At 52.4% G+C, this 12613-nt stretch overlaps 4 protein-coding genes across 4 annotated transcripts; 3 read left to right on the top strand and 1 right to left on the bottom strand.

Annotated features, from left to right (window-relative positions):
• Positions 1-779: 779 nt before the first annotated feature.
• Positions 780-4912, top strand: AKAW2_80294A (HECT domain protein; the record flags this gene model as incomplete). The annotated part of the gene is made up of 3 exons (XM_041681298.1): positions 780-982; positions 1037-4739; positions 4790-4912. 3 exons carry the CDS (start codon positions 780-782, stop codon positions 4910-4912), a joined length of 4029 nt encoding a protein of 1342 aa, XP_041548255.1.
• An 803-nt stretch (positions 4913-5715) lies between these two features.
• AKAW2_80293A (uncharacterized protein) lies at positions 5716-6738 on the top strand (the record flags this gene model as incomplete). Its single annotated transcript, XM_041681297.1, has 4 exons — positions 5716-5751; positions 5814-6158; positions 6231-6390; positions 6449-6738. The coding sequence occupies 4 exons, from the start codon at positions 5716-5718 to the stop codon at positions 6736-6738; spliced, it is 831 nt and encodes a 276-aa protein (XP_041548254.1).
• A 1432-nt stretch (positions 6739-8170) lies between these two features.
• AKAW2_80292A (uncharacterized protein) lies at positions 8171-9642 on the top strand (the record flags this gene model as incomplete). The annotated part of the gene is made up of 2 exons (XM_041681296.1): positions 8171-8192; positions 8267-9642. 2 exons carry the CDS (start codon positions 8171-8173, stop codon positions 9640-9642), a joined length of 1398 nt encoding a protein of 465 aa, XP_041548253.1.
• Positions 9643-10329: 687 nt separating this feature from the next.
• AKAW2_80291S (uncharacterized protein) lies at positions 10330-11883 on the bottom strand (the record flags this gene model as incomplete). The annotated part of the gene is made up of 2 exons (XM_041681295.1): positions 10330-10423; positions 10904-11883. 2 exons carry the CDS (start codon positions 11881-11883, stop codon positions 10330-10332), a joined length of 1074 nt encoding a protein of 357 aa, XP_041548252.1.
• Between the last annotated feature and the right edge of the window lie 730 nt (positions 11884-12613).

Genomic DNA, 12613 nt, shown 5'->3' with positions numbered 1-12613 from the left:
AGAGGTGCCCGATTATTACAGTACCTAGGTTCAACTCCTTTGATGGATTGTATGCTTGATGGATTGAAGAATGAAGAATGTTTATCACGCACGCTCCATATGGCTTCTTCTTTCGGTCCACGCAGAGCACCCTTTAGGGGACTTGAGCAAGTGTTAGTGATTAGCAACTTTTGGAATCTATAAAGAATAGGCCTGGGGTTACACTTCAGTACAATTAGTATGAAACCACATACTATGAATCCTGGTGTGTCACTCATGTAACCAAGGACCTGTAAGGATCTACGGCGGGCGTTTTCCTTTATCAAATTAGTCAATAGCGGACTCGTATTGCGTAGGTGCCCCCCTTGCATCACCGGCAATATTTGTCTTGTTGTAGTCTACTCTATAGTGACAAAAAAGCCCTTCTCTAAATCTGTTGTACAACAGGGCCCACCAAAGCTAATAATATCTCGAAGGGAGATTCGACGGAGAGGGTACGTAACAAGTGATCACAAGCAAGAACGGACTATCCGGATAGGGACTAGTGTATTCCTTGGTGTACCCACCAGATGACTCATCACCCGAGCTGGTCTTGGCGCCTGAGGCCCTCCCCCCCAAATGCTCGTGATATCAGCCTCGCAAGACCCCCCAGACCCCGGAAATAACGAGTCACATAGCCATCTTCGCCTCGAGTTTGACCCCCTATCTTCACTGCGCAGACCTACAAACAAAGGGAGTGCTTTGTCAAGCCACTGACTTTCCTCGATCGCTAGCTGCGGCATGCTCCGCAGTCTGTCAAGATGACCAGGCTCCGCGGAGCTTCCGTGAGCTCGTATGAGGTTTCGCATGGAGGCATCGACCGACCCCAGTTTCACCGCTCCAAACTACCTCCCAACGCCCCCGACGTGATCGCTCAAAATACCGTGGACGTCTCGGATCCCGCGCAGGTTCTTCTATGGTGCCGAGATGAACGCCGTCGCCAGTTCAACCTTCTGGTCCGCAGGTAACGTCTATGACGCCGTGCGTGCGCTGGCCCCGCTGACGGGAACGCTTCTAGGTATAAGAATCAACTCCTCTACGGCTGCCAAGATCCTGGCTGTCAGACGCCAACTTGCGCTAGTTATCGGAAACGCGTGACGGAGGGACCATTTCGTCGTTATACTGAGCTGAGCGCCCGCACACTGGCTTGCTACTTGGCGAGCTTGGATAACGCGGAGGACGGTTTGTGTCGCAATCTCTCTCGGGTTCCCTGTGAGCTTTCACCCCAGGAATATCAACGCCGATCGAAACGACGGAACCGTACCTTGCCTTCGAGTGAGCCAGCGAGAGAACGTACTGAGTCACGGAGCGGAGACCATACTGGCCTGGATGGGGTGCTACGGCCATCGCCGGTTCGGAACGTACATTCTTCCAGCTTTAATGATCGGAATGGTCGAAGTTTGTCTCCATGTGTGGAATCCCAGGACCTGACGGCGGTTATACCGGAGGAGACACCTGCAACACAACGAATGAAAGACCCGAAGTCGTTCACTCAGAACTTATTTGATACCTTATCGCTGAGGATGATAGAATGGTTACCTCTACGACGCTCTCCAAGTTCGCTCGGTCCGGATTCAGATCGCATAGACACCCGTACCGAATCTCGATCACCAAAGCCGGAGTGCGATGGAACACAGCCATATTCGGATAAGCCTAGGCCAAATCTAACCCGACAACGAACGCCCCAACATACTATGTCTGCAACTGCGGCTCCCCAAACCCCCTCATCGCGCCATGGGAATGGTCAGCTGGCTGCGCTGGAGTTGAAACTTCCTAACCAGCAGGTCAAGCGACTGTCGCTCACGGACGTGGACCAGTGGCGCCAGAATCCACGCACAAGTTTGGAGGAGAAATCATATCAGGAGCTGAAACCCGCCCGCAAGCTCACTGTGAATACACACGTCAATGGCGATGAAACACACAATGTACCTTCACCACCCGCCCTACGGCATCGTCCGCAGAAACATCGGGGGAGAACAGCAGACGGAAACTATCCCCTTCCGCAGGAGCAGCCGAAGAAAGGGCGACGTGTTTCATGGGATGGTGCGAAGTATCTCAACAACGTCCTGCTCGACGAATCCGAGAAGCCCGAGCCTCAGAGCGACGAACAACCACCTCCGGAAACAGAGTCTCCTAGTGCCCGGAAACCAAAGCGCCGGAGTTCGAGTCAGAACAAATCCATTTCAAGCATCCAATCCTTATCACATTTGACGGACGAAATAATTGACGGCATGACGCAAATGATGATACTCTCTGAGGACGAGGCAGAACTGTGGAAGGACGAGCTGACGTACATGGAATCCACCGGGAGCTTCGAGGAGTCAGAGTGGCGCTTTGCGACTCCCCGTCAGCGTGAAGTGTTTGCCTTCGTTTCACAGAGCGTCTTCTATGCACTGGGGAATACCAAGCAACTCCTTCTCTCATTCCGCCAGAAATCGGCCGGTCCGACTGGAATGAATGAGGGCCACTCCAAGCCTAAGCTTGATCTCCAACAATTACAGCCATCGCTCCGTAAGTTACTCCGCCTCTGCCCCCGGGATATTGTCTTTCACAGTCTCTGGGGCGCTACGGAGACACTATTCATCCCACCAAAGGAGCTTTCGATGTCAGGTAAACTCTCCCGCCGTTCGTCTAGCAACTCGACGAACGCCGCACCCAGCGCACCGATCATTCGTCGATCCGATTCGGAGGGCAATGAGCACTTCACTGATGCCAATGCTGCTGATGTTGCTACACTCGCCATTTTTGCCCTGGCTAGCTCTCTTCCCGAGATAGATGCACCGACATGGCGAGCGATTCTCCGAATGCGCGCGGCCGGGGGCGTATCTTCGAGTTCGGACATGCAAAAGCTGTCGATACCCAGGGCCCGTCTTGTGGTAGAAACAACTGATATGCTTGAACACGAGCTGGCCCTTCGGCTACTTGATCGCTTAGTACGCGCTCTCACAGCACGATTGGCGTTCCACGAAATCTCAAAAGCGCGACAGGTGTACTCCCGTGACTTGCCAAAACAGCGTAAGAACAGCGTTCTGGATCTGATTGTGAACAACCTCAGCGAGCATTACGAGGCTATGACAGCGGCCATTGGCGACTTGGATCATACTCCCCCTCCTGGCGCGCCTGCTTTCATTGCTGAATGGCTTCGCACCCTTCTCCTCAAAGAATGGGATGGTAACCCGCAACTGTCGAAAAGCAGTTCGGCTGGAGGTGCCGTTCAGATTCTGTCATTATTGTACAAGGAGCGCAGTCGTTTGGGCCTGGTACCCGAAGACTTCCACACCCCGTTTCTCTCCGACAGGTTGGAACCTTTGGACATGCCTGTGGAGTGGATGGGTAGCCTTCCGAACAACAAGACAATGCATCTATTGTCCTATCCTTTTCTTTTCCCTCCCTCAGCGTTGGTGATCTATTTCCGAGCTCTCAACTACGCGGCCATGTCCAAGTACTACGAAGCCGCTATGACTACGACAAGACACGTGACACAAACGGCCTTTGGCCCCATCCAGGTTCAGGATGATGTCGGGTTACTCGCACAGTTAAAGACGTCGATGTCTACATATCTAGTGCTGATGGTCCGGCGCGACAATATTCTTATGGATGCTCTCAATCAGCTCTGGCGCCGCGAAAGACGGGAGCTTATGCGGCCACTGAAGGTACAAATGGGTATGGATGAAGGTGAGGAGGGTCTTGACCACGGTGGTGTTCAACAGGAATTCTTCCGAGTTCTGATGGCAGAGGCACTGGATCCGTCTTTTGGCATGTTCACGACGGACGTGCGGACGCGGATCTCATGGTTCCAGCCTTGTTCATGGGAGCCCCTGTACAAGTTTGAGCTGCTCGGACTCCTTATGTCTCTTGCTGTGTATAATGGTCTCACGCTCCCGGTTAACTTCCCGACTGCCTTTTACCGCAAGCTACTCGGACTCAAGGTGAAGCACCTAGAGCACATCCAGGACGGATGGCCAGAACTTAGCAAGGGATTGGGGGATCTGCTAACATGGGAGGATGGGGATGTGGGCGACATATTTATGCGCACTTACGAATTCAGCTTCGAGGCCTTTGGGGCTGTAGAAACAGTCGACATGCAAAAGGTGGACAAAGATGCTCCCTGGCCTGTGTCGTCCATGCCATCCCGTGCCAGGAGCGGGTCGCGGTCCCTTGGGTACTCGCCTCCATGGTCAGAGGTCCGCCATTTTGCTGATCACGCCGACCTCAGCCCCCCGTCTTCGATGGCTGCAGAGACAGCTGGCTCGTACGGGGAAGCCACGAAACCGATTGACACGCTTGTCCCAGCCCAGTCGCCAACACCCCCCGCCGACGAGGCCAGCTTGGTGACCAACAGCAACCGTGCCCAGTTCGTCAAGGACTACATCTTCTGGCTGACGGATAAGTCTGTCCGGCCTCAATTCGAGGCGTTTGCTCAGGGGTTCTACACCTGCCTCGACCGGACGGCCCTCTCCATTTTCACACCGGAGGCACTGAAGACTGTGGTCGAGGGAATCCAGACCATTGACATTCGGGAGTTGGAGCGCCACGCACGGTATGAGGGTGGGTTTGACCCCAGCCACCGGGTGATCAGGGACTTCTGGAGTGTTGTACGGCGGTACCCAGCCGAGAAGAAGGCGCAGCTGTTGGAGTTTGTCACTGCCAGCGATCGGGTACCGGTTAATGGGATTGCGAGCATCATGTTTGTGATTCAGAAGAACGGAGTAGGAGATGCTGTAAGTGATGTCGCTTTCCATGTTGCAGAGCAGAGTACTGATTGTTGCAGCGCCTTCCCACGAGTCTGACCTGCTTCGGACGCCTCCTGTTACCGGAATACTCCTCCCGTAGTGTCCTAGAGGAAAAGTTGAGCAAGGCGTTGGAGAACGCCCGGGGCTTTGGCGTTGCTTGATTTCGGGGACTGGTTTGGATGGTCTCGGATTTTTGGAATGGACATACCCTTTGCTGTATATGCCGTGCTTGACATACCCAATTCTACATAGATAGTATTAGTCCGATTGTGGCCGGTGCCACATCTGGCAAATGGACGAATTTTATTCCGAAGCGGTCGTTCTTCCCCCAAATTCATTAGATAGATTGTAGATGGTGATAATATTCGCCCGAGTTGCCTGGTGGATATAGTAGTGGTCGCGGTCGGGCAAGTTTGCCGGGAAGCCCGTATTGAGAAACAACAGCCACAGCCAAGTTCGACTTCCGTTCGCTCTTCCCTCCTTGTTGTCTCTGGAATACCATCAGAGACCCAGTTGTCTCTTTCCTGTTTTCTCCTTGAAATCTTTGATCTCCATGTGATCAGCCCGCTGACCGGACCCCTCGGGTCTGGGCAAGGAATCACTGCTCCGGATGGCTTCGCCCCCCATTTGAGTCATGGCGATGGAGGGATTTGACCGGTTGGGCGACACGGTGTGCAGTGGTCCGCTTGGATTGGCAGACGTCTTGGGACGGCCCTTCTTCGCGGGACCCATATAAACCGACCGTCTCTCCTCAACAGCCTTAACAGAATCCCTCGAGGAACAATATCGTGCACGGAGTCCCGTTCGACAGACGCTAAAGGACTGCAGCTTGCACCCTGTCCATCACCGAGCCCCGCTACCCCACGTTTGTGCTCCATTCTTCCCTTCCTCGACTCCTCCGGCCCTTTCGCTCTTCTTCCTGCTAACTCGCCTCCCCAAGTCTACAGTCGCCGCAACCAACACAATGCCTCCCATTATCCACTGCGTCCGTCACGCCCAGGTACGCCTATATATCCGCAGCTTCTCTCCCCGATCGACGCAGTCACTAACAATTTCTCTCAGGGCGAGCACAACCTCTGTGTCGCCAACCACGTCATCCCCGACCCCCTTCTTACCGATCTCGGCAACGAACAATGTCGTAAACTCCGCGATAGCTTTCCTCGCCACACTCAAGTCGACCTCGTCACGGCCTCCCCGCTCCGTCGCACTATCTACACTGCCCTGCAGAGCTTCGAGCCCGTGTTCCAGTCACACCCAGACATGAAGCTGATCGCTCTTCCTGATGCCCAGGAAACGAGTGACGTTGCTTGCGACACGGGAAGCGACCCAGAGGTGCTACGCAAGGAGATGGAGGAGAAGAACGTCCCGATTGATTTGGGTTTGGTGCATGATGGTTGGAACAACAAGGTGGGTTTGTTCTTTTACCCAAGTGGCGATAGGCTCGGTTCAGCTGACCAGTGGCGTGGTACAACCATATAGCAAGGCAAATATGCACCTACTCACAAGGCCATCAAGGAGCGGGCGCGGGCAGCCCGCCGCTGGCTGAAGGCAAGACCGGAGAAGGAGATCGTGATTGTCACCCACGGAGGTTTCCTGCATTACTTCACCGAGGATTGGGAGGATAGCAGCCAGTACCAGGGTATGTCTATTGAAAGACTGTATGTGTCAAGTGTAGACAAAGGCTAACGATGAAATAGGAACCGGATGGGTCAACACCGAGTACCGGACGTACGAATTCACAAAGGAAGTTCACACAGATGACCTCGAGGGATATGAGCTGGACGGAGACAATGCATCTCTGGTGGAGACGATTGAATCGCGTGAGCGACGCGGGAAGTCTGGTCCCATGCCAGACCGCGAGCAGCAGAAGACGCTGTACAAGAAAGGTACTCAGGGATGGGACGACCAAGGTCTGCAGCTGAGTATTGCCGAGCGGGAGGCGGCCAAGGTGCCGGAAGGTACAGAGGTGGATGGTGTTCGAGTATAGATTCCCTTGTTGTCAGTTCTTTGTAGAGTATAGAGCGTGATGTGGAGATGCCGATATACAGGTTTAGATCAAAGATCTGAAGCATTGGTTTATGAGTTGACCACATTGCTCTTTGTCTTGCTCTCTTTACCCTGAATCACGAAACAAGGCTCATTGTTAGAAGCTGCACAATGAGGTGGATAGGTGATCGACTGCAGGTAGATCTATAAGAACGGTGATCGCATAGCATTCATTCGAATGAATGGATGGCATTTCAGAGACAATTCGATTACTCTAATGCAGATACAGAGCTTGCATCTCATAAAGACATGCCGGGTAATCCACCGACATTGCTTACTGACCATACTGGCTGCCATATCTTATTGATACGCCTCCTTCGAATTTCCGAACCCAATAGTAGTGATCACTGATCCATCTCCAGACAACATCGAAGCGCATCACCGATTAACCAGCACTATGTTTCTAGTAGGTCTCTCACAATCATGCATATAGTAACTGCATTGCGAGCTCACGTTCGAAATCACGCGTGTCCACCACATACGGCTCCACGTCACACCACAAAACCTAACAACAAACCATCGGTATATGCATCCAAACCTCCAGATTCCGAAGCATCATACTAAGAGCCAAGAGCATTCGATGACTGCCCACGCGTCACCATACAGAGGTACGTCAGCGTTATCCGCTTGGCTAACGGACTCCAGGCCCCCAGCATGGACTCGCACCTCATCGTGGTGCTGGGGTCTAGTAGCCTGTGTTATACAGGCGAAGCAAAGACGAGTCCCATTGATGGTTGAGTATGGTTGTCTAAAGTGGATTGCTGTGCCTTGCTTGCTTGCTCCCGGACCCATGTAGCAATTCAGATGATTGAAGTTGGATAGATACGCTGCATATCAAGGCACGAAAAATATCTGCCTGCAAGGCTTACTCTTTTCTTTTGCGAGAGAAGCTCGAAAAGAGGCAGTGCGACTTGACCGACTAAGAGATAGTCCGGAGATCGGCAGCTTCGTCACCAACGGAGATCCTTCATGATTGGGACCCTTGAATGGGGTCTGCATACCATATGAAACTGCAAACCATCCGATGATGGCTGCCTACAGTACACTCCGATACTGCTGGGTACGCTGATCGTTGGTACTTTTCCGTACCGCAATGGATCTCCCCAGCTAAATTGCCTGCCAAGGCACATGGCAATACCGGGCGGTACCTGGAAGAGGGTGTTATTTATAGCGGTGGGGCAGTGCCCCGTACTTGTTTTCCTGCCTGAGGCATCACTAGGCCTCATTCCTCGACGTCTTTCTTTCTTCTTTGGATCGTCCTTTCTTTCGTGCATCTCGCCTCGCATTTCTTATAAGACGAACCCAATGGCAATCGGACCACGGGTCGCGCAGTGAGTCCCGTTGAATTAACCCATCCCGGCCCAGATCTAAAAATGTTAGACGAGAACCTTCCCAGTATGTCTCCCTTTTCTTAGCATCACTCCTTGACTCCACTCCCCCTAGTTGACGTCGCTTGCTAACCCGAGCAGCCTTCTATCTCAAGCACAACAAGCAATCCAAGCTTTGGAGCATCTATCTCTGCCAGCACGGAAACGATCCGGAACCTGTCTACTCCCTCCGCTACCCGGATCCTTCCTCCCCCTCCTCACAGAACCGCTATGCCTCCGCCCTCTATGACCCCTACGTCTCCGATATCCTCTTCGGCGAGGTCCTGATCATCCCGGAATGGACTCAACCTAGTCTCTCTGCGGAGGCCATCCGCCAGAATGGCGGCGTTCCGCCTCCGCCAGAACCTATTCTTCCTTCCCGCTTCACCATCAACCTGTACAACCCCGACCAGCAAGTGACGGTGCACTTCAAGCCCAAAACCTGGAACAGCCCTGCGACATGGACCTTCGAGATGCCCCAACACAGCTTCCGACAGCCCTCCGCATCTACCCTCGACCGCACCCACCCTGACCCGGCTTCTGCTGATACCACCCCGAAACTGCGCTTCACCTGGCGCAAGGACAGCAAACTGTCCAAAGACCTGACCTGTCTCCTGTCCGGAAAGACGACCACAATTCCCGAATCCAAGACGAAAAGCAAAGAGCCCGATATCACCGTATCCATCTTCAAGGGCCTCCGCGAACTCACCCTTTATGAACCGAACCTCTACCGCGTGGAGATGGAAGACTTCAAAGGCCTCGAAGTTGTTCTCCTCCTTGGCGCAATTACCATCCGCGACGTATACTTTACTTCGATGAAAGACGCATTCCATGTCACCAAACCCGCCCACATGTCGAGTACACCCTCCCCGACCAAGACAAACTCCAAGCCCCTCCCCTCTGTCCCAGCAGCATCAGGGGCATTAAATGCCGTCCAACCAAGGCCCGAGCCCCAACCGCAACCGCAACCACAAACACAACCACCACAACAGCCGCCCACTAAATCGAACCGCCAACGCGAGGAAGAGCGACGCACCCAGCAACTGCTCGAAGAAGAGGAAAAGGCACGTCGCAGACGCAAGGCAGAGCGACAAGCCGAAATCGATCGGGAAACTCGCCGTCTCCAGATGCTCTACGGACAGGAGGAAGACCAAGTACGCAGACACAGACAGACGCCATCGCTGCCTCCTCGTCCCCAGCAGCCCGGACAAACCCTCCCCTTACGACCGGCCAACCAGCCCCATTACTCTTATCCTTATCAAGACGGTCGTCAACGGCCACAGGCAGGCCCGTACATGACTGCCCCAGGCTTGGATCCGCGGCGCCAATCGGCCGTGAGATTTGCCTTGCCAGCGGAGACACCAGGACCGGCGGCATCGTCACCGGCATTACAGCCTAAGAAAAGTAGTTTCTTTCGATTACGACGGTCATCAGCTGATGAGGCGAAGCTGAGCAAGAAAAGGAGTTCGATGTTTTAGTTATGATTTTCTTCCTGTACATGTTTTTGATACCCAGTTTGCATTTCTTCTTGTACATAGATTTGTCCTTTTTGTGCTCGGACTTCGCTTCTTTCACTTAAAAATGTACTTCGATAGGTACGGGTGATGGGATTCAGTAACATTGCATTCATTTCTTATAAAGAATACCCTACGGTGATAGCCACACAGGCTGCAGTAAAGTAGAAATACCTCAACCAACCATCAATTCATACACAAAACACCAACTCATATCAAACAGAGATCTATTGGTAAACCCACAAACCCAAACAAGGCTGGCGGCTACTCCCAGCCTTAGATGACAAGGGAGTATCCATGTGATATCAAACCTTCCACAAAACCTAGTCCCACCCACCTCTCAACCAACAATCCACCCTCCACAACCTCCACTCTCATACACTCCAACTCGATGAAATCGTCCAACAAACCCCGCCTCTACATCTCCCTCCACGCCCGCGGAGGCGGAATCCGTCCCAAGATGCCCGACAAAGAAGATACGTGAGTAGCCCATTCCGCTCCCTCCCCCCCATCCACTAACTAACCCCCAAACACATACATACATAAACAAATAATTGATTATATAAATAGATATCACTGGTCCCTAACCATCCTCCCCAAAGACAAGCAGCACCACTACCCAAAACCCAAACGTATGATCGTTGGAACGACCTACCACGCGCGCGAACTTCCCACCCCCACCGGGACAGGGATGGTATTCAAATGGACCTTCGAAGAGCGCAGCACCGCTCTCGACACGATGGTTCTGGTACGGGTGCTTATTGGGAAGGTGGTGGATCGGGAGAGATTGGTTGAGATATTGAGGGAGGTTCCGGTGGGAGGAGGAGAGGAGGGAGAGGGAGAGGAAGGGTGGAATTGTGTTTCTTGGGTGAGGGGGGCGGTGGAGGCGATTAAGAGGGATGAGGATGATGGGAATGAGGTTCTGGGGAAGGGGAGTGTGTTGGAGTGGAGGGTTGTTAGGGATGCGGCGATGGGGTTTGTGGGGAGGAAGATGGGGGAGGGGTGGTTAAGGAGTAGTAGTAGTAGTGGACGGGGTGGAAATGGAAATGGGGATGGGGGTAGGGTTGCGACGTGGGATTTGGTGGAGGGGAAAGAAGTGGGTTAGGATCTTAGGGTATATTGTCTATGTTCTAGGGATGATGTATACTTCTAGATGGGAAGATGGTTTTATCTCATTACTAGCCATTGCGGTTCTCCTAAGTATATCCTAGTCAATTCAACCTACGTGCTTGCACACTCAACCGGAGAATACCTCCACTTCCTACTAGCCAACGCCGCAACCAAATCATGATGAAGCATGGGCGTCTCGTCCGGGTCCTGCAGATCTTCATATTCCAATTCCATAGCCTCACATTTAGCTTCCAGCCCCCGTTCCATCGGCGGCCAATAGCGCAGCGATTCATCCATGTCCCGCTGCACTTGCCTCATCTTCCTCAATGCCATAAGAATCTCACACAGGAATCGATAAGACCTGCGATGACACAGATCCCTCTTAAGACCCTCCTCGCCATGCCTACTAGCATCAAGATCCAGTATCTTCATGAAACGATCAAACGGCGGTTGCAACTCCTTCGGCTCGACATACGAATAATTCGTACTATCCAAGCCCATCCCCCTCGCCAGATAAACCAAGGTATCATAATAAGGATCCGGAACATCCACCACAGCCAGATTCCACGCGCAGAACAAGACAAGATTCTCCACGTATCTCGCCGGCACGGGCATCTTCACGGGATAGTAATTCTCCTCCGGCATATCGCGCACCTGGACAATACGCGACACCGGTAGACGTCTATCCGAAGTGAGCATGTAATACTGGTCATTCTTGCCTGGATTATCTAGAGGAGGGTCCGGGAAACTGGGACATCGACTACTCTTCTTGTGAAGATGGATCTCTTGCACCCCGAACACTCCGTATTCGAAGCAGTATTCGCCCGGCGTGGGGGTTTTTCGTTCCTCGGGCTTGCGTGCGGAATAGGGCTTTCCGGTGTGGAAGGTACAACTTAACACATGTGCGGCTAGTTGGATGTCTTTGTCGCGGACTACCCAGCCTGGTGTATCCCATTTATCTTTGATGCCCATCATGAGATGCACGCCTTGACCCCAGATGAAGTTGGGGATCTTGGCTTCGTCGAGTACTTTGCTCACCTCGATTTCGATTCGTGTGTTTCCCTCGAGAGGGTATTTGATTTCCGCTGTGGACATTTTGGTGCAGGTTGAGAATGAGCTAGCTAAGGTTTGGGGACTGGATTTTGGTAGAGGATTGCCGATGTAGGATGCATTGGGGCTTATATACTGGTTGTTCTGAGGTTGCTGGGGTTGTGTACCTTCCGCTGGATTTGCTCGGCTAGGTCAGGTATGTTCCTGTGTTTTATTCAGCTTCACGTCTTCTGGTTACTTTTGTGAGTAGACTCACAGGCTGGTTCGACTGAATCGCGTCGTGTCACGAATAAACGGACGGATATTGCCTGTGGTCCATATCATTCCGGAAAGTAGGTGGAAGCTAGAATAATGTGGAGACGCACCTTGTTCGTAGAGGCATTCACCGTAGCCAGGCACCTCACTAGATCATTAGCTGCCTGTGCCTGACCTTTGGCCTTCCTTGTCTGATTCTCTCTCTTGAGGATCCTTGGACGATCTCAAGGACCTGAAGCTATATGCCGATATCTTCAATTGTGTTTTCTTTTTGTATGCTGCATCACTTCGAAGGTATATTGCCATGATGTTTAACTGGAAAGAACTTCATACAGATTCTGTTAGAGAAAGATCAGTTATAACAACGATTTGTGTTTCAAGGGACACATGAATTGGATGCTGCTCTTCTATGCTCACTTTCATAAACCATCCGTGGGTATTTGTCTGCTTCAAGTGAATTATGGATCTTCTTCAACTAAATATATTCCTCGCCACAAGAAATCTTTCTATCGCATCGACA

Source organism: Aspergillus luchuensis, chromosome 8 (genome assembly GCF_016861625.1).
Source record: "Aspergillus luchuensis IFO 4308 DNA, chromosome 8, nearly complete sequence".
In the NCBI taxonomy this organism is placed as follows: domain Eukaryota; kingdom Fungi; phylum Ascomycota; class Eurotiomycetes; order Eurotiales; family Aspergillaceae; genus Aspergillus; species Aspergillus luchuensis.
Note: the sequence above shows the minus strand (reverse complement) of the source record. Positions and strands in the feature narration are given on the sequence as shown.